Source organism: Ambystoma mexicanum, chromosome 7p (genome assembly GCF_040938575.1).
Source record: "Ambystoma mexicanum isolate Mex_15411 chromosome 7p, UKY_AmexF1_1, whole genome shotgun sequence".
NCBI lineage: Eukaryota > Metazoa > Chordata > Amphibia > Caudata > Ambystomatidae > Ambystoma > Ambystoma mexicanum.
Window position 1 is genome coordinate 589,576,676 of NC_090939.1, and position 22,540 is coordinate 589,599,215.

At 48.7% G+C, this 22,540-nt stretch overlaps 1 protein-coding gene across 1 annotated transcript in view; it reads left to right on the forward strand.

Annotated features, from left to right (window-relative positions):
• LOC138525961 (gamma-aminobutyric acid receptor subunit gamma-3-like) overlaps positions 1-11,523 on the forward strand; it is an 805,526-nt gene extending 794,003 nt beyond the window's left edge. The window contains exon 4 of the mRNA XM_069636262.1: positions 11,356-11,523. Within this exon, the coding sequence (XP_069492363.1) occupies positions 11,356-11,523 (168 nt within the window). The remainder of the gene's footprint in view (positions 1-11,355) is intronic.
• Positions 11,524-22,540: the final 11,017 nt, after the last annotated feature.

The window sequence follows — 22,540 nt, forward strand, 5'->3', positions numbered from 1 at the left end:
CTCCACAGAGGAGGAGAGGGCCGCCAGATTGGCCGACACATACAGGAAACCCCCGAACATGGACGATCCCAATTGGGCCACGTCGGCACGGTGCTCTTCGGATGACATGCGTGCTCCTCCTGGGAAGCACGCACGGCATCACGAATCACAGCTGTGCGCATCGCGACCCCAATCAGGACCTTCTCCATATGGCCAGGGGTCCCCTCGTCCGCAGGTGGAGGGGAGTCAGATGACATGAACATCCCCTCTACCTGCGGACGGGCCTGGGACGGGGCATCCCTGCTGGTGCATGGTGGTGCACCCACAGGGTCTGGGACAGCGACATGCACAGGCCCCTCCACGGTGACCTGTGCTGCCTCCTGCCCCTGCCCCTGGACTGCACCACTTGCACCAGCAGGGATGCCCCCACCAGGCCCCATGTGGGCCTCAGTGGCGGCCTCCTCCTCCTCTGTGGAAACCACCAACCTGGATGGCTCCTCACCGTCTACCGCCGTAGCAGGCCCCTGTGGGGGCTCACCCACCCCTTCCGCTGCAGCCGTGGGGGCATCCCCGCCGCCTTGCTCTACAGTGCCGTCTCCGCCCTCTTCTTCACTAGCCGCTGCGTAGAGGGAGACATAGAACACAAGCATCAGGGTACTGTACAGTGGTCCCCTAGACAGGAAGCAATAGCAGATGAGTGCCACTGTCAAAGTACACTTCCATCATGTCACTCCACAACACATGTGTCAGTCCAGGCAAAACACACACAGTGACAATCATGGTGCATGCCATGGACATTTCCATACATGTCCAATGGACTCTCGAAACATGCAATGTAATGGTACTCACATGCATCATGGGTCATGCCTATCACATGCACACACTTCACCTCAGTCACATCCATCTGGCACCGTACACCCCAATCACAGTGCATACAAGGATGACTAGGCTGCATCAGTGAATCTGTAAATTGTCACAGACATGTGTCATGCATCCATGGCATTCACAAGTCACAGACACGCAGGTCAGGCACACAGACATGGATACCATATATGTACCTGGCATCAGCACCCATCCCTCACCCCCACCCATGCCCAGGAACAGAGACTGCCATGCTCTCATGTGTGCAATCTGCATAGGGCTTCCCATGTCGCATTTAAACACATGCAACAACTGTGCGGTTCACACATTACTGGTCGCACATGCATTACCATGATGTCCCTGCACTCATACATGCGTACATGGCCTATGTCACACATGCAGGCAAGTATCACACAACCAGCACACTGCAACATGCCCTGTCTCACACAGCAATGCTTGGCCACTTACCGCTCAACTCCAGACGGGTCTCCCTCTCAAGGACCTGGGCGTGGAGCGCTGGGTGTACGCGTTCCAGGACCCTCATCTGGATGGAACTCATGCGGCCCGGCCCCCCTCCACGTGGCGCCGTGCCTTTATGAGGGTCCTGGACCTCAAGTCCTCCCAGCGCTTCTTGACCTTCTGGATGGTGCGGGTTGCCACCCCCTCCGCGTTGATGGCAACCACACAGTCGGCCCAGATCCTCTCCCGTCCTTCCTTGTTGGCGCGGGACGATCCGAAGAGGGCATCATACTGCCCCAGGACTTGCTCCACCAGGACACCAACTTCGGTGGCAGTGAAGCTGGTGCCCCTCTGCCCCTCTAGCCGGGGGTTGCCACTGGTGCCAGATTTTGATGTGCCCGACATGGAAACCCCAGGGGCAGGAGTGAGTGGGCAACTGGGTCCTGGGGCTGGGCTGTTGAGCGATGTTATCCGAGTCGGGAGTCTTCTGTTCCAGCAGGGGTGGACACAGCAACTGGACCCCTGCAGATGGCTGATGTGCAGGCACCAAATGGCAGGGCACGGTGGCAGCAGACAGGCAGGCAGGCAGGCAGCAGCAGATGGCACGTGGGAGGCTGCTCGGGGCACTGGGGGGCAGTGATTCGGCCTTCTGGGCAGGAGCGTGGTCTTCCGTGTGTTTTCGCGTGGCCAGCTTGATACGGAGTGATTTGGCACGTGAAAATCCTGCACGTCAGCGTGAAATTCGAGGAAAGGGCCTTAGCGCCTAAGCGTGTCAGCACGCGTACGCGATTTCATTGGACCAAAGGCCCTTACAGCGTAAGCGCGTCTGTGGCGTTTCGCGCACGGGCGTTGCCCTGGCAGGGCTTAGAGATCCTGCGTGCCTTTACACTGCTCTGTACGTGCTTTTCGTGCGGTGCGTGTGTTTACCATCCGTTGGGGTTCACACGCTATTACTTCACAGCGGGTGTTGGCTACGCGTTCTTCTACACGCAAGGCAGACGGTGAGTGGTACCCCGATCCCCCCCAGGCCCGATCGCGTGAAAGACTTCACGCGAACCCCTGGAATACACGTACCCCGCTCCCCAGGCCCGATCGCGTGTGAAAACACCCGCAAGCCCCTGAAATACCCGCACGTAGCCCAATCGCGTGTGGAACTTCACGCGCACCCCTGAAATACACGCACACGCTCCCCCAGGCCCGATCGCGTGTGTAAACACCCGCGAGCCCCTGGAATACACGTACCCCGCTCCCCCAGGCCCGATCGCGTGTAAAAACACCCGCAAGCCCCTGGAATACACGTACCCCGCTCCCCCAGGCATGATCGCATGTGAAAACACCCGTGAGCCCCTGAAATACACGCGCCCAGGCCAATCACGTGTGAAAAGCTTCTCGCGCACCCCTGAAATACACACGCCGAGGCCAATCGCGTGTGGAACTTCACGCACACCCCTGAAATACACGCACACGCTCCCCCAGGCCAGATCGCGTGTAAAACTTTGCACGCACCCCTGAAATACACGCACATGCTCCCCCAGGCCCGATCGCGTGTGTAAACACCCGCGAGCCCCTGGAATACATGTACCCCGCTCCCCCAGGCCCGATTGCGTGTAAAAACACCACCGAGCCCCTGGAATACACGTACCCCGCTCCCCCAGGCCCGATCGGGTGTGAAAACACCCGTGAGCCCCTGAAATACACGCGCCCAGGCCAATCGCATGTGAAAAGCTTCTCGCGCACCCCTGAAATACACGCGCCCAGGCCAATCGCATGTGGAACTTCACGTGCACCCCTGAAATACACGCACACGCTTCCCCAGGCCAGATCGCATGTAAAACTTCGCGCGCACCCCTGAAATACACGCACACGCTCCCCCAGGCCCGATCGCGTGTGTAAACACCCGCGAGCCCCTGGAATACACGTACCCCGCTCCCCCAGGCCCGATCACGTGTGAAAACACCCGCGAGCCCCTGAAATACACGCGCCCAGGCCAATCGCGTGTGAGAAACTTCTCACGCACCCCTGGAATACACGCGCCCAGGCCCGATCGCGTGTGGGCCTTCTCGCGCGTGTAGGACTTTGGCGCACATTTTTTTCCTGCGCAGGGACGCTACAGCCTGCTTTCGTGTGGCGGACATGTATGGGCCTGTGCGCATCTTTGGCCGTGCGCTGTTTTTCCCTATTCGAATCCATGAATACGTGTTGTAGGCGAGCGTGTGGGCGTTCTGCGCACTTGCCTCCTGTACTTCCCCCGTGACGCCCACATTTTCACGAGTTGTTCCCCATTCTGCGTGTGACGCCCAGTGTTACGCCTACTTTTGTTATGTGCGCCGCGCTATGTGCGAATTCGCTGTGGCCTTATCGCACGGCGTTCGATGACCTGTGCGCCAGCGTGCGCCGCGCATTTTTTCAGCGCACATCCCACATTTTGCGCGTGCACGGACTTCCATGAATAGATGTGCAATGTTTTCTGTGCGATAATCGCACTTGCACTGCGATAATCGCACTTGCACTGCGATTTTCGCTATTTCACTGCGAATCGCACGTTTTTGCACACGTGCGCCGTTTTTTCGGCCTGTGTATTTTGCCAAAAATGTAGATTACCTCGTTGTTAAATTGTGTGCATTTCAGCAACTGGATAAAATAGTAGTCAACTGTGAAAGCTTAACTGCGTTATAATTAGTCTCTGATGCCTCCTGCTTTCACCATTTGGGCAAAGTGACTGCACTGTCAAAACACACCCTGATTTCACAAAGCTGTGCAACGTGTAATTTTGCAGTGCAAAGTGGCCTTGCACTGACTTTGCACTGGAGCAAAGTCACTTTTCACTGCAAAAAAAAAAAAACACTTTGCACCACTCTGTGTATCAGGGTGTTTGTTGACAGTGCAAAGTCACTTTGCACCAGTGCAAACTGCAAAGTTAGTTTGCACCCCACTAGAAATTCCATGAATCAGGCCTTAATTCAGGCTGTCATGTTATAAATTCCAAAAGACTATTTCCAAATAATTTCTGCTGGATCAAGTTGCTCACAGATGGCTGCTGTGCATCTCCTCACTTTCTCTCACAAAGGTCTAGGCATGATATTATTTTATCAGATGAATTCCATTGTCAAAACTCATGTTTGTAGCTTGATTCAGTAGAAACCATGTCTTAAATGGTAGTTGGAAGTTTCACTAGCGTTAGCTACTGACAGCTGGCATAGTACCACTTGGGATGTCCCTCTCCTGAAGTTATCTCTGGATTCTTCTTGGATGGTAGCATGCACTTATGACTATTCTGGTTAAATATTTCCAAAATCATTTTTTATTGGTTTAAGTTGATGGTATATGTGTTTTGACCATCTTTGAAGTTCCAATACGAAAGCAAAAACTGTAGGCTTTGCCAATGATTGTTTAGTTTTTAATGCAGCCTTTTTCAAGGTGGTCAGTGTTTTATAGATTGCCAAGTGTCCAGATGCACAGAGACAGAGAAGCTGATATGCCTGTATCGTGCAGTTTGGTGGTAAATCCAGCTCCACTTTGCAAATGTGTATGCCTTCCCTTCAACAATTTAACACAATTATGAATTAAAACAAGACAACACTAAAAATATAATTATGTATTAAGCAAAGTTAATCAGCCCTACTTCCAAATATTTGTTATGCATTGGGTAGATATGTTTCACATACATTTGATGGTGTAACCTAGCTAATCAACACATCTGTCATGTATTTTTGTTACCTTTCAGAGACACCAGGGAATGTCCACACCCACCAAACGTTGCAGCTCACCATCATTGGTTTGATTTCTTGTGAAAGGGTTGTAAGGAGATTCATTCTCAGCCAAAATTATCTGCAGTCAGCCCTCTCTGCTAATAAATATATATTTGTGCAAGGAAGGGACATCTGGGAAGCCGGCTCAGAGTACATATGTTTTTTAATCACTGCTTCTTACAGCTGAAAAAGGAAATGACTCAACTTTGTACTACATACATCATAAGTTTATACATGGCAACAGATTACACAATGATTTTATGCTATTATGAACCTTATATTTCAATAGTTTGATTAGCCATTTTATTTAAAGGTCACACATCACTTGATTTTCATTGGACATAAATGCCTCCTGAAACACATGACTTTCTATGGTAATCAGCAAGAGTAGGGAGTTTCCCAAATTTCACGGAACCACCAGATATATGTTGCAACCCTAAAACTGCACAGAACAGTTTTAGCAAATGGTGCATTTAATTTCAAGATTTCTAGTACTTTTTGTTCACGACCATTTCACCCTGCTTATCTGCTTTTGACTGTAATCCAGTTTCGTTTTATGAGTCGCACCATTGCAAATCACATTTCCTGCTATTAAATGTTGCCAACTGATCTGCATCTGTCTTCAGCTGCTCTCAGTCAACCATGACTGTGTCTCTAGTATTTTTCTGGGGTATTCCCAGTTCTGTGTTTCAACTTGTAAATTCCTATAAGACTTAACGCCTTTATTAATTTGCAAGACAAACTAAGATAATGGACGCCTGCTGAGGTCACATTTCAGTTGTCATGGACCTACTTTACTGCATATATTTGAGTACTACCAATTTTCCAATGTCAAATGTCTATTGAGTGTGACTGGTCATGCTGGGGGTTTGGACAGAAGGCCAGCACTCCAAAGGACACATAAGGGCTCAGGCCACCAAGCACAACGATTGTGGGGTTTAGTACGGGAGGCAGAGAGGGAAAGAGGAGGAAAAGACAAAAGTCTTGAGGTGCTTGCGGAACTAGTGTTCCGGCTCAAGATAGAGAGAAAGGGGGAGGCTGTTCCAGAAGAGGGAGCCAGCTGAGGGAAGTAAACGTCATCCATTCACTGCTTAGAGAAGCGCTTGATAAGCAGAGAGTTGGAGCCAGAGGATCTGAGGGATCTGGAAGGAGAGTATTTGGAAAGAGCACAATGAAGATAGTGTGGGTTCTGGCCCCAGACAGCCTTATGGATGATGCAGAGGGATTTAAATTTGATTCTTGCAGCAACCAGAAGCTGATGGAGAGATGTTAGTGCTGGGGAGGCTTAAGGCCGAGGATAACTCTTGCAACCCTATTCTTGATTAACTGGAGGGGCAGAAGAGGAGAATAAGGAAGATTAAGGAAGAGGGTTCTACAATAGTCCAACCTGGAGAATGCCAGAGCTCTGGAGACATTAAGCTTCTGGGGAAAAGTGAGGAAAGGGAGGACATCTTTGAGGAGGTAGAGTTGGAAATGGGCATTCTTGGCAAGGACGAAGATTTGAGGAATGAAAGAGAGAGGGGAGTTAAAGATAACTCCCAGGTTTCTGGTTTCAGTGGAAGGAGAGGGTGCATAGCCCAAAGAGGGTGCCAGAGTGAAGGAAGAAAAGAGGTAACATGAGTCCCAATAGGAAGAATCTCAGTTTTGCTGGCATGGAGACAGAGATTACTGGAGGTGCACCAAGAATGGATATGCTGTAACATGGCATTAATAATACACCTGTACACAAGTGTTTCTAGGCGCAACAAGACAAGGAGGGGGAAACAAAGGGATGACAAAATAATGTTCGTACTAGCCCTTGTGTCATTCATATAGTGCAAGTGCAGGGAGGTGGGAGGGGAGAAGTGCAAGAGAGGTGTGGGGGAGTGGAGAAGTGCACAAGGGAGGGGAGAGGGAGAGGTGGAGATAACAGAGTGCAGCCAACAGGTGGCTAAGTGCCAGTAGTCAGAGGGTGCAACTAGCGGATGGCTAACAAGTGCAGAGAGTGGGTGGGTTGTAGGGTTGCAGATACAGACCACAAGTGTTAGGGGGCCAATAGAAAGTGCAGGGTGCAACTGGACAGGCAGGGACTTTGTCCAGAGTTCAGAGGTAGGCCAGGTAAACCAGGTGCAAGGAACAGATGTGACACCATCAGGGAAGAGGAAGAGAGAAAGCGTAAGCAAAAAGGAAGGTCTTGAGTTGCTTCTGGAACTGAAGATGGTTCTGCTCAAGCTTAAGAGTGGCAAGAAGGCTGATACAGAGGGAGGCACCAGCCGAAGAAAGAGATATGCCCCCTACTCTCTCCTTGGAAAATAAGCGGACCCTCAGAGAGTTGAATGTGGATGAGCGGAGGACTCGAGACGGGAGATACTTAGGAAGAGAGAATTGGAGGTAGTGCAGACCCTTTCCCCAGAAAGCCTTGTGGACAATGCAGAGGGTCTTAAACTTGATCCTTGCCGCTACTGGGAGCCAATGAAGAGATTTCTGTGCTGGAGAGATACGATTCCTGGGCTTGTGGCCAAGGACAAGTCTTGCAGTCCTATTCTGGATGAGTTGTAGAGGGCGGAAGATTTAGAAAGAGGCTGGTGCAGTAGTCAAGCCTTGAAAGCACCAGACTTCTGGAGACAGTGAGCTTATGGGGGAAGGAGAGGAAAGGAAGAACACCTCTGAGGAGGTGCATCTGGTAGTGTGACTTCTTAGAGACCCCAGAAATGTGAGGAGAGAAGTAACGTGTGGAGTCGAAGATGACCCTGAGGTTCTTAGCCTCACAGGTAGGAGAAAGGAATAGGACCCAGAGTGGGCGGCCAGAGAGTGAGAGGAAAGGAGGGAGCTGGTGTTCCGATGAGGATCCCCATCTTGCTGGCATTGAGGCATAGATCATTAGTGGCACACCACTCCTGAATTGCAGCCAGACATTCAGGAATGAAAGAAGGAGTAGAGGCGGCCGGGAGTAGCCTGAAAGAGAGCTGAGTGTCATCAGCATGACACTGAAAGTTGGCGCAGAGAACAGCTAGGCGGTGAGCGAGAGGAGCCAGGTATTGGTTGAAAAGCCAGGCACAGAGGTCAGACCCCTTGGGAACACCACAGGTAGAGAGAGCGATAGACTAGTGGAAAGATCCCAGTTCGACCTGGGAGGGTTGGTTAGTGACAAAGGAGGTCACAACCTGTTCAGTGATTGATGGCGGACAGGCAATCAGGAATGACAGAGGAAATCAAAAGAGACGCAGAAGGTTGGCTGTAGAAAAGTTGAGTGTCATCTGCATAACACTGGAAGTGCAGGGAGAATGTGGAGATACAGTGAGCTAGAGGAGTGAGATAGATGTTAAAGAGCCAAGGCGAAAGGATGGAGCCCTGGGGAACATCATGAGTAGAGATGGACGTGTGTGAGGTAAAAGAACCCAGGATAACCTGGCAAGGACGGTGAGTGAGGAAGGAGGTCAGCGAGTCCAGGGCCGATCTGAGATACCAAGGGTATCATGAAGGCGATTAAAATGAGGATGGAGTGGTTGACCATGTCAAAATCAGAGGAAATATCAATTAGAATGAGAACAATGGGTGAGCTGGAGTCATGAGATACATGCAATTCTTCATGGGTGTTCAGGAGAGCAATTTCAATGCCTATGGAGGCTAAGAATCCAGATTGATGGTTGTGCAGGCAGCCAACAAGCTCAGTATGCTCAGTCAGTTGAGGGAAAATCAACTTCTCCAGGAGACTCACAAGAAAGGGACTGATAGAGACAGGGCTGTAGTTAACCGGACACAAGGGATCAGCAGAAGGCTTTTTACAGAGGGGATGCACAATGGAGTGCTTGAGGGAAGAGGAGAAAGACCCAGTGGCAAGAGAATGATTACAGAAATCAGTGAGTGCATGGGCCAGGAGCCGATGTTAACCTTAATAGTTCTGGAAGAACAGGGGGAGACCTGTTTGGAAGAGACCTTCATAGAGACGACAACCCTAATGGCATTGTCCAATGTGATCGGATAGAAGGAAGAAAGAGTGGATGAGGGAGGAGGAGTGGCTGAGGGCAGTGGTCAAAGTGAGTGGGACTAGTCAGGAGCAGAGTTCCACTACTTTTATTTTTTACATTTTAATAGCAACCAATTTCACCATTCCGGAACGATTCTTTGTGAAGTTAAAGCACACTTCTCCACTTTACTACCCAATGGAAGTTACAGGTAAATTCTGTTTTAACTCCATATGCTGTCAATCAGCATGACTGCAACCCTTAAACAAATGTGTTGCACAGTGCTCCCGTCCTGCCTACAATGTCCACCACCTTGGTCACAGTTCCACCACTTTTTTGGTATGCTTCTACCACTGGCCGAGGGTGGTGCGGGGGGGGGAAATCTAAGGGAGTCCAGAGTTTTAGCAGTGAAGTGGGTGGCCAGTGCAGTGTAGATGGCCTGGGAGGGAAAAGTCGAGGTAGAGACTGCAGCAGGATTGGCTAGTTCCTTGCAGATTTTAAAGAGTTTAGCCATGTTGTTAGAAGCACAAGAGACGCAGGCTTAAAAGTGAGTCATCTTTTTGGAGCAAATGGAGAGACGATATTGCCGTTGGAGAAGGTGACAGGCCAGTTTATCAGAACATGTGCTTGAGTTCTGACAACTCCATTTAGCAGCCCTGCAATTGCATTTCAGGACTGCTAGTTCAGAATCGTAGTGTTATGCTTAGTGGGAGGTTTCAGATGGATCCTCATGACAGGAGCAAGAATATCGAGAGTATTAGTGATAGTGAGATGAAAGTTGTTGAGAGGAGAGTCACTAGTTGATTCGGTAGAGTGAGGAGGGGGAGATGAAAGTGGAGGCGAATGCAGCAACTGACACTTATTCATTGGACTGATGTCCGCAAACAAGGTTGGCAGAGCTGAGGGAGGTTCGGTCAGAGGGCCGAGTGGTCCCAGATGGGAGCAGAGGGTGGAGTTGTCAAAGCAGGAGAGCGGGGTGGAGAGAGGGGTAGAGGGCAAAAGATCAGTGTGGATGAAGGCATCAAGTGTGTGTCCAGCCGACTGGTATGATCAGAGGGGAGAATAGAGAGGGAGAGAGAGATGCAGAGGTCACGTAAGAGAGTGTAGGCCATGATTGAAGAATCAAGATGGATGTTGAAGTCCCCCAGTAGGAGGAGTTTAGAGGTGGCAGTCAGGAGAGAGGAGGAGAACCACGAGATATATGTTGCAAACTTAAAACTGGACAGAACAATTTCAGCAAATTACGCATTTACTTTCCAGACTTCTAATACATTCTGTTCAAGGCCAGCTCGCCCTGCTTTTCTGCTTTTAACTGTATTCCAGTTTTGTTTTATGAGTCTCACCTTTGAAAATCACATATTCTGCTATTAAATGTTGCCAAGTGAGCTGCACCTGTCTTCAGCTGCTCTCAGTCAACCTTGGCTGGGGGACAACTATTTGTCTGGGGTTTTCCGAACTCTGTGTTTCTGTGATTTCTAAAAACCTCTTAACTCCTATAAGACTAAACACCTTTATTAATTTGCAAGGCAAACTGTGGAGTCCATTGTAATATAATAGATATCTGTTGTGGTCACATTCTGTTGTCAGGGACCTACTTTCCTGCATATATTTGAGCACTACCAGTTTTCTGAAGTCTAATGTCTATTGAGTGTGAGTAACATTCTCCATGTCTAAACACAGTGTGGCCTAAAGTCTGTGTTATTCTATAATAAATACACGTTTACCTTGTCTCTTATGCAACTATATGATGCCACAGGTGGAATGACATCACTTATGTCATCCTTGGCTTCTACCCAGACACTCAAGTTGCACACAGCACCTTTTCTGTGCGTCCAGCACTTCCAAATCTTCATGGGGCTTTGAAGCCTGTAGCCAGCTGCAATACTATGGCTGTCTTTTGCTGACCTATATTCTACATCAGAACTCTATATTCTGTTTTAATTATGTTGTGAGCAATGTAAGAATATCTTTATATTTTATGTTGCCCTAAATAAGTGTGTCCAGTGTCACCTATTTCTAATGTACCTACCTATTATAAGAGCATTCTAACTACCTCAATGGACAATGCTCCTGATTTTCATAATGTTGACCGGGAGGGGTACAGACCCTAAATGCCATATGTATCTGTCTGTCATTAGAGAGAGATAGAGAGAGGGAGAGAGAGAGAGAAGGAGAGAGAGAGAGCGAAAGAGAGAGAGAGAGAGAGAGAGAGAGAGAGAGAGAGAGAGAGAGAGAGAGAGAGAGAGAGAGAGAGAGAGAGAGGATGCTCCTCTACAGGGCTGTTGATCCCAAGTATACCTGGCAAAATACAAAAAGTAATCATAGCAAGCTGTTAATGGAAATCATTCCTGATTCCCTTTTAGATGAGAAAGGAGCAGAAGCGAGAATACATAGCTCCAAAAGGCAGTGCAGTAAAAAGGTGGGTTAAACTAAACATCAGAATTTCATCTGCTTTATTCTTCCAAGTGAAATGTCACATGCAAGAAAGGGCGTATGCCATGAATAACGATCTGAGAAGTTGCCAGACCTAAGAAAAATATGCTAGCTTCCATATTGCAATAGCAGAAATGAATTAATATATCTAAAATAAAAGGATTCAACACAATTTCCCAGCTTCTGTGGGTGCACGCAGTAGTTTGTATTTGTTGCTTTATTCCATTTAATTGTTCTCCCTAGTTTGATGATTGTGAGGTTTGAATGTCCAGCAGGAGGTCCAGCATATGTATTGTCTTCAAATGAATGGGAGGGAGATTAATTATCTGCAGCCCCATGCCGCCTAGGCCTAAGGCTGGCCCTGATATCTAATTATAAATGAAAACTGTAGCAAGAATCATGCTCTATGAAAAAAATATTACCTGCCTTTTGAGGCCCTAACATCTTCCTGCATTAGTCGTACAATGTGGTGGTTGGAGATTCCTGGGGAACCGTTTGAGGGAATTTGTCCTACTAGTTCTCTTGTGTCTGTCATATTTTGAATCTGCATTGTGGTGATGATTATTGCAGCAGTTGAAGAGTTCCATCTTGAAACCTGATTGTGGGCAGGATGATTACTGCCAGAAAAAAGCCCAACCAACAGACACGCTCCACTGGCCACAGTGAAAATATGAAGAGTATCAACATGTTTGACCAGAGTCCCCAAATTTCATACTTGTTACAACACCATGCAGTAACGCCTCAAGATATCTATGCCTTGCATAAGGAACTGAGCATGTGCACAATGAAATTGCAGCTTGCCATATACCATTGTCAACCCCCTCAACCCCTTCTAAGTACTTGGTTTTAGCTGGAGTGTTGAGACAAGGCACAGTCTGCACTACTGCACAAGTTGCGCTGAAACCAGATTCTCCTTACATTACTAAATGGAGTGTTACCAAATGTGTGTGGTATATATGCACACTAGCAATAGTCCTTCATACCACAAAAGATTGTCAATGTTCATTTATATATAAATGATAGGTCCAAAAGAAAACTGCATTACGGATTTAGTCGCCTGCTCTTCGTAAGTCTCCTGAAAAACAGTTTCTTACCAACTGCTGATTTGAGCACTGGAGCCAGTGCATTAGTAACTCCATATATAAGAACAATCTTGCATTCTGACCATAGTCCTTGCACAGTTTACTTACCAAACTGCACAGATTAACACTGACAATGAAAGCTAATAATTTTTGACATGGATATCATTTCATTGGTTCAATATAGTTCTCGTTTTCTTCTCCGAATGCCCCCAACCTATAACCCTGTTTGTCAGATCATACATATTGATCAACAACACATTTACTCCTCATATTAACTCTTCACTGCATTGCATCTGACACTTTCTCTGAATGCGCCTTACTTGTTCCATGTCATCATTGATCTGCCATACCCAGCTATAATTTATTTTATCCAAGAATGATTCAACATTTAACCTCTTTAATCATTTAGGTAATCTTTAGTGCCTTGATATGATGGGTTGTAGAACCGATCCCTATTATGTTCAACGTGGATTTAAATTTTCATGCAATTTCTCCAACTTTTCACCCCTTCCTGATATCGAAGATTGCATTTGTATTTTGTGTTTGTCTTTGAGTTTTACATAGTGCAAACCAAGTTTGAGAGCACCAGAGTGCTGTACAAGAACGCAAGGATAGGAGGGAGGTTTACATTGGGTCTGCGATGGTTGTAGAACCGGAAGCCCAGTTACGCAACTCATGTCGAGGAATTCTATGAAGAGCTTGGTATTCAGTGCTTTCCTCAGCTGTAGGTGCATTGCAGGAGTCATGATTTCAACTGGGATGGTGTTCGAGTATGCCCGGGTTGGGCAGGAGACATACAGTTTCCTGGTATTTTCCCTGCAGGCTAGTTTATTTTCCACCCTCACATTGTGCTTTCTCCTAGAGGAACGTGTTTCACCTGAGGTGTTACCTTTCTCCGAAATCTAGCCATGCGTCCGGGTGGTGGTTAACATGTAGATGATACAGGTAATTTTTAAAAGGGTCATGTAAGGGTTTGAGAGCTACTGAAGATTGTGCAGAATGGCAGTGATATGGTTCAACACATTGGAACCAGTGATGACGCAGGTTGAGGCATGATGAACTGTTTGAGGTGCATTGGGTATATAGTACAGCAGAGAGCCTGGCAAGGAGGGCATTGCTCCAATAAATGTTTGACATCTTGAGAACCTGTACCATGTTCCAGAAGTCCTGGGATGGAGGAAGGGAATAAACCTGCAGAGAATTGCGATCTGGTGCTCCACGGTCTGGGCTTTCTCGTTGGACCGTTGAACCATTGCTGTCCAGGATGAGCCCAAGCGATTTGGCAGACGGGACAAGTTGGGTGATGAATCTCTTCAGGTGCATCTCATACAGCCATCCTTGAATGGTTTGCTGTTTTGAGGGGTGAATGAGGAGCACACATTCTGTTTTTGTCTGGTTGCATTTTACATTGGCATTTTTCATCCACTTTTGAATGGTGGCAAGTCATTTCCACAGGTGAGTGATGTCATTGTGTCATTGGAGCAGTCTACTTTAAGAATGTATGTATTGATGAACAGCAAAGTGTAATTTGAAAAATAAATTACCTCCAAAGAAGGCAATAACAGAGAGCTGAGGCAGTCCTAGAATAAGGTGTCTTTACTTAAGAGTATTGATTGATGTATAAACACCAGGTGGTGAAAGGGTAAGAGTGTGAACATATATCAGGGACTGGGGAATGGAGGACATAACAATATATTTACCTGTGACAATCATTACACATTTACCAATAACAGAGTGGTTCTGTGGAAATCATGCAGCATTGGATATGACACTCTTCACAACCTAAGCAGTAATTTATTTTTATCCCCAGTAGTGCATAAACACGTTTTAAAAACCGGTGTGTGAGATCTATGCTTGTTTTAACAGCAGACAAGGTAAGTAACAGGCAGACAATCAATGGTTCTACATCTTTTGGCAGAGGCAGTGGGTTGAGCCTCTGGAGTTAAGGATTTGCATGATCAATAAGCATGCATGTTTAATTCAGTTTAATCTGGGATATTGTAATAATTTCATTTTACGTTTTTACATAGGTAGGATAGCAGGAATGACTATCATGATTCAAGGTATGTTGTGGTGATGCGAAGAACCACGAGTAGCAGAGGCTAGTTTGTTCCACCCTTCAGATTTTCATTATACATCACTGTGGCCCTCATTACGACCCTGGCGGAAAGTGACTGACCGGACCGCAACAGCGTAAATAGCGTTTCCGCCATTGCACGAAGGAGCAAAGTGCGGGCCATTCCGACCCATCGGGCACGAGCACCACGGCATGGCGGAAGTGCAAAGTCCGCGATGGCGGAAATGACCCCAAAACGGCCCACACCGCCGCCGTACGGCGCCCTAGGTGCAATACCGCCACCCATCACAGCGGACACCGCAGAGTGCGCCTACCGGAAAGTACGGTGACCGGAAATATACGGAAACGGAAGTTAAAACATGGTCCCGGAACGGGAAACATCCCGCCGTACACCTATAAAACCACAAAAACCACACAACCACTAAAAACACTACCCCGAGACACACCCCAACCCGTCATCCACCCTAGCGAAACCAAGAAAAATGGGAAAAGTAGCGAAGAAAGCGTGCGACCGCAAGCGGCAGGTCCACTTCTCCCGTGAGGAACTCACCGTGCTAACAGAGACCCTCCAGGAGAATGCTGCCGTCGTCTTCTCCACGCAAATGACCAGGACGGCACTTGCGAACAAGAAGGCCATATGGGCTCTGGTGGCACAGCGGGTAAGCGCGGTGGGGACCGCACCCCGCAACCCACAGCAATGCAGAAAGCGGTGGGACGACCTGCGGATACGCGTCCGCAGCATACTCTCTGCCAACCGCAACATTGCCACAGCCACCGGGGGAGGTCCTGAATCACCCATCAAGTTGACCCCCTGGGAAGAAATCTGTGCCTCCACCATCGGAATGGAGAGCATAGAGGGAGTCGGAGGGATGGAGAAAGGAGTGCAGACATCAGAAGAATCAGGTAGGTGGGCCAGATAAAACAATGCTAAATCCACAATGTCCAATCATGTGAAGTACCATGTGTCCACATAGTGCAACAGAAACACATGTCCAGGAGAACGTCCACACACATCGCCCTGATAGCGCACTTTAAAACCACAATAAATACATAAATAATTAAAAACACCTAAAACACCCACCACACGTCCAGCAGGCACACCCTAACTGCAGGCTGCCAAACAACTGCACCCTCACCCCACACACAAATGAAAGCACCTCCAAGGCACCGACCCAAATCACCCTCATGTACCACCCCAATGCATGTGATACAATGCCATTTCAATACCCACAGACCCATTAATAACCCTCGCCCTCCTTTACTCCACCACAGGGTCCGATCCAAACGACGAGCATCAGACACCCCTACCAGCACACCTGCAAAGAGGGCCAAGACCAACGGCCAAAGACCCTTCACCTCAGCTGCACGCATCAAGACACGGCAGCAGCACAAATCAGGTGGCAGCCCAGAGGAGGGAACATCAACAGGCACCCCAGCAGCCAGCATGCCCACAACACCACCACCACAGGTCCCCCCAACGGATGCCACAGAAGGCACTGCCTCAGGTGGCAGCAGCACCATAGGTGACACCCCATTGATGGCAGCATGCTCCAACACAGAAGACGGGGATGTCGAAGTCAGATCCATCCATGACCTGTCCCATTCCCCCTGTCTGTCCCATCCCGTACAACATGAGGATACCACGCAGGGCCACCCACAAGACGACGACTGGCCATCCCCCCCAAGCCCTGTGGCAAGGCAACATGAGGTCAACAGCCCCTCTGTGACACCCCCGCAAATGGCCATGGCCCAGCAGAGGCAACAGTCCCTCGACCAGTTAATCGTGCAACAGCAGCAACTGGCCACGCTCCTCAAGGACCATGCCGATGAATGTGGGCGCACTAAGGCAGACATAGAAACATCAACTGAGACACTCAGGGCAGAAATGGAGAGAAGTACAGAGACACTAAGGGCACAAATGGAGAGTAGCACCGAGAGCCTGAGAGTCCAGATGGAGAGAAGCACCGAGAGCCTGAGGGGGGAACTGCATGCGACGTCCAAAGACGTATGTGCCGAACTTGCCGCAGTGCGCCGTGTGCTCACTGAGCTCTCACAAACCCTTAGGGACATGCATGGACGTGAGCAGGCAGACACATCATCCGTAGCAAGTTCCGTCCAGGGCAGCCCCCAACGTAGATCTGGGAGGAACCTGCGCTCCACAGGCAGGGGTGCCCCTGACACCCGCAGAGGGGGCTTGCAATAGCGACAGCCCACTGACAATGAGCATCTTTGGACACTGGTGTTCGGGGGGGAGGTAGGAGGGTGGAGGGGGTGTGTTGGGCTCACTTGGGTGGCGGGTCGATAGGGTGTTCAACATGATATCACATATGCCATAAACAGTGCACGATCAACCAATGAGATGTGTGGACAATGATCTTTGTGTACTAGGCCATCATAGGCGTACAGTCCATATTGTGCATGTACCAGACACACACAGTGCCACGAGTCCCGTGTCCATGTATCAGCCACCAGGCGTGAGTGCTAGAAGCATGCATCAATGAGATGCTGATGAATGTCACGGCCCTCCGGTGCCTCGCAGACTCCTTGAGGTGCTGCCACATCCCCACCCTCATCATGACCATCATCAGGTGCTTGCAGTTCTGCGTCAGGGGGCATGGGCACATTTCTACGTACGCACATGTTGTGGAGCATGACACATGCCATGACCATCTTTGCAACCTTCTCATGGCGGTACAGGAGTGCCCCGCCAGACCTGCTGAGGCAGCGGAAACGAGTCTTCAGTAGGCCGAATGCCTGTTCAATGACTACACGGGTACGTGAGTGGGCATGGTTGTAGTCCTCCTCATGCTGGTCCCGTGGGTTCCGGACTGGTGTGAGGAGCCATCTCTTCAGTGGATACCCAGCATCACCTGTATGTGGACGATAAACGTATGATGTGGAATGCCATTGCTACGTACGCACACCCCCCCCCCCTTCCTGCCAGTTCATTGCCGCATCACATACCCCACATCATCATGCATGAAATGAGACTCACCGAGTAGCCAGGATCTGTTCCCTGCGTGTCGCTCCATGTAGCGTGGTATAGTTGAGTTCCTCAAGACCATAGAATCATGGGTTGATCCAGGGAATCTGGCACAACAATGTGTAATGATCCTGTTGGAGTCACACACCATTTGTACATTCAGGGAATGAAATTGTTTTCGGTTGCGGTACTGGGCCTCCATGGCATGTGGGACGACCAATTCCACATGGGTGCAGTCGATGGCACCAATGCAACCCGGTATGCCGGCAAGTGCATGGAATCCCACTTTTGTGTTGGTAATTTCCTGCTCCGAGCGTGGTAGAGAGATGTAGTCGTCTGCGTGCTGCAGGAGGGCATCGAGCACTTGCAATAGTGTCCGTGAGAACAGTGGCTGAGAAATGCCATGCAACTGTCCGACTGTGTGCTGGTAGGTGCCTGTGGCCAGGAAGTGGAGTACAGACACCACCTTCAGTAGGGGTGGGATGGCGGTTGGGCTATCTATCATGCTGACAAGGTCAACGTGTGTCATGTCCACTATTGCGGCTATGGTGTCCCGGTCCAAACGGTAGAGGGTGTGGATCTGCTCATCAGTGAGGTTGAACGGATGTGCTCGGAGGCGTGGGATTGCGGGCTGTCTGCGTGGTGGTAGTGGCTGTGCTGGCGGCCCTTGCTGGCCCTGCCTTGCCCTCCTCCTCCTCCTGCGTCTCCTCCGTGCGGCCGGTTGTAGTTGGTGTCCGTCTTCTTCTTGGAGTTGGAGTACTTGCAGTGCTATCAGGTCCCCCAGGGCCAACATCGCGAGTCCTGCCGGTAGCATTTCGGAGTGGGTGTGGTTGTGGGAGGAGACTGGGTGTGCAATTTATGTGTTTTCAGGCTGTATGGCCTCCACCTGTGGTGATTCATTCCACCTGTGCAAGCTGCTCTCCCCTTTGGCCGAGCACGTCCCGCACACAACGCTGCAATTCGAGGAATGGCATCTTGCTATTGCAATCATGTATTTGTACCCGATGGCCGTGTAACATTTGTTGATATGTACATTCGGCTATGGTCCCATTGTTTCACATACAATCTTTGCAGTCGCGAACAGACTTGTGATGGGTCATTGGAACGTAGTACTCGAGTAACGGTGGGCCCTCATGCATCACTGTACCGAGTTGCACCGACGGGCGGGGCGTCCCATTAGTGGGCGATGGCAGTTGCCATTTTCACACACAGCCGCACTAGATGGATTAATTTGTGATTTCAAACGGCCACAGATGCCTTTTCGACGTGATGTTGCAAATGAGGAATTCGAAGGGCGGCGCTTTCGGTTTTCAGCTAGCGCCGGGGAGATGCCCACAGGTCTGACTGCAAATATAACGTTCTTTTGTTCGATATCCTTGAGACAGGGGCCATGGCGAGGAAGCAATTATTGATATGAATAGTTTGGGATGCGCAATAGTGACGTGGGCGATGAGGCCGGACGTTCCCAAATACATGTAACTTCACAACACTGGAATTACGGGCTGGGGCACTGTGGATTTTGCAGGCTGCATAACGCACAGACTCAATGGAAATTTCGAATGTTTTGTGAGTAAATATTCTGGCGTTTTTATAACAGGATGAGGGAATGATGAATGGATGCATGGGCAGGTGATTTGATACAGGGTTTGCCATGTACAGGGCTTCTTGGAATCTATCCGACTCCCCTGCGCTATGTGATGCAGGGCTGCCATAGTGGGACCATCGTCTATCTGGCCTTGTTGAGCCCTCCCTGTCTCGACGCGCCTTCAGACACTTGTGTCCATGCACGTTAACATTCCCATCTGATGGAATCTGTTTTGACAGACGCATGCACAGGTACACTCGTTTGTGATGGTGTTTACACCTCGATATAGATAGTTATGAGTCGCAAGTGGGTTCGGGGTGGTGATGATCCTTTCGAGTGGGCTAGCATGCATATGACTGTGGATTTAGTGTGATCATTGAAGTGAGTTGTTCGAATGTAGTTCTGATGGCCATTCTGTTCTTTTTCTTTTCTTTTGGTTGACAGGTATCTCCTCCCCTTTTGCCACTGCCATCTGTATGCCACTCCTGCAGATGGCGTTTACTCCCAACACCTGCTGCTTCGTGTTAATCAGTGGAGCAGCATTACGATCTTATGGGACGATCGCCAATGGGCCACATGCCCTTACGCAGTACTAGTGGCTCGGAGCAACATTTCGGCCTTTCAGCTGGACTAGTGCCTCCCCATTGGGACGGCCCTGCGGTTCTGTGCGCTTCCATGTTGCCTTTTCGTACGTGAATGTGGCTCTGTGTACCCTGATGGAACAGGGCGTCACACAAGTAGTAGCTGGTCATTCCTTGCGGATGCAGCCCACAATGGTGATATGTGTTTTGGAGTTCATGGACTAATGGCTGTATGGGCTTGGTGATTTAGTTGTGCATTAAATTTCTATTCTGATATGGGCCGTGTAGCGTTCTTCTTTGCGAGTGATGTGGCATATTCCTATTTGGGGAGCGATGTATTGTGAGGAGATCTGCATTGGGTTCCAGCTTCGGAGTTTAATCGCGTGGTACTGTGCTGGGCGCGTTTGCCTACGGAGCCCAGTGAGGTCAGGGATGGGGGCTGCCAATATGACTGTTTGAATGTTGTCATGCTCAGGGGCGGGGGATTGGGTTTTGTGTAACAGATGCCGGTCAGCCAGGTGGACTGGTGGAATGTTGTGATTTTCGGAATATTGCTGGTCACAGGTGCCTGTGTTTGCGTGCGTTTCTGGGGGGGGGACTGTGGTCATGTCCATTGGAATGGCTTCTGTATTCGTGCCATCTGTGCCCTGCAGCTCCCATTGGCCCCTCTTGTGATTCTTTTGTTCGTTGGCATGCATGGGTGACTTGTACATTTCACTGGTTGCATTGTGACTTCATTGCACCTACGGGGAGTTGTACTTTGTGGGCAGGGAGCGGTGTACAGGCACTCAGTGGGGCCGTTTACGGTTGATTCGCGATGCCGTACTTCTCACCATGGCGGATTGGTGCTTTCCGCCATGCTTGATGGCGTTAGGTACATGTCCGCTAGGGTCGGAATTCGCGTACCCTTGCGCCATGGTGGTATTTACGGTTTGGCATGGCGCGCGCGCGCGTACTTGGTGCAGTTAGCGTTGGCGTTCACTACGGTGTCGCTAATGGCTTCGTACTTTGCGGTGACGGGTCATAGTCGCACCGAGCGCTATTCGATGGCGGTATTGCATTTCCGCCATCGTTTTTCGGATTCCGCCAGGGTCGTAATGAGGGCCTGTGTCTTTAAAGTTTGCTGTACCTTCTGAATTTCTTTCTCTAGCTGTTGTTGTAAAATCATCAACATGGTTTACAACGGATGAGCAGTTTACAGTGTGTTTTTTCTGATGGTTAATAAGCATTGAATTTCTAGTAAATCTCCTCCCGTATTGAGTACATGCATATGGCTTCACCCCTGTATGCATTCTTTTCTGATTAATGAGAGCGATATTCAACATAAATGTTTTCCCACATTTGGTACATGCATAGGGTTTGTCTCCAGTGTGCGTTCTCTGATGGCAAGTAAGTGTTGAATTCTTGCGGAAGCGCTTTCCAAATTCACCACAAGCATATGGTTTCACCCCTGTATGTATCCTCTGATGATTGATAAGGGTGGAATTCAGCATGAAACACTTGTCACATTCACTACGAGTATACTGTTTCTCTCCAGTATGTGTTCTCTGATGATGAAAGAGTACAGAATTCCCATTGAAGCTCTTACCACATTCAGGGCATGTATATGGCTTTCCACCAGTGTGTGTTCTTTGATGGCGTATAAGTGTTAAAATTTCTACTGAATCTTCTCCTACAGTCACTGCATAGACACGGCGTTTCTTCTCTTTGAATCCGTTGATGGGCTTTAAGTAGGGAATTCTTGCTGAAGCTTTTGGAACATTCAATGCAGGTGTAAGTGTGCTTGATTCTGTGAGTCTTAGGTTTAGCTGAGTTCGGTGATTTACACATTCCTCTTTCAGAATCTGTGGGTTTATCATCCAAGCTTTCTTCAAAATGCATCTGCTTCTTGTCAATCCATTCTTCCTTTTTGCATGTTTTACCCACTTCTAAAGCAGGAGTGGTAGTTTCTTGGGCTTTTTTTGAAGATGTGTTTTCCATTGCCAATTGTTCAGTATGTTCTTGTGGTTTGCCATCCATGAATTGGCTATTGGGCACAAACTCACGTGAGGTATAGCTTTCAATTATTATATGCTGAGCTTCTGAAGGTCGCTTCTGCTCTTCAGAGAAATGGATTACGGAATCATCCATTGTTGGTGGTTCCTGATGCTGCCTGGAATCAGAACGTAAGAGTTTTGTAAAGGGTAGTGTCTAGTTCCCATCCGAGAAACGGACCATAGCAATGCTCCGCCTCCACTTAACAACTACTATAACAGGGTATGTTTATGTTTTTTGCAGTCAGACTCGGTCACTGAATTGGATTACCATTTCCACCTATGACTGCCACTATGCCTGTCAAAAACAAAAACTGTTCCAACAGCATGTTATTCTCTTGCAGGCAGAAGGAAACATTGGATTCCAATGTACTCTGCATGTTTTCAGTGCTTATTAAAAGCAATCAGGTTCCACAGAATCCAACATAAATGCCTCACACAAGCGTACTTCGCGGGAGGCAGTTACACTTCTTTGTTCTACAAAATGCAAAAAATGTGAGTCAAACCCTTGGCCTAGCACATATTTTGTGCCATTTGTAATGCAATTACAAAAAATGCACTGAGCAGACAAAAGTGCATGGAATTGCACACAGCTGCTGCTATCTTGCAAAGGTGTAAAAGCCCTAACTTCTTTGATTTTTATTTATAATAAAATGGTGTGGATAATCAAATCTCAGAAAGGATAGTTTGCTAACCGGACCACCCTTTCAGCAAACTTCATGCCAAAAGCATAGTGTACACCTGTGCCCTGGTGCATCAGTATCCTGATCCACT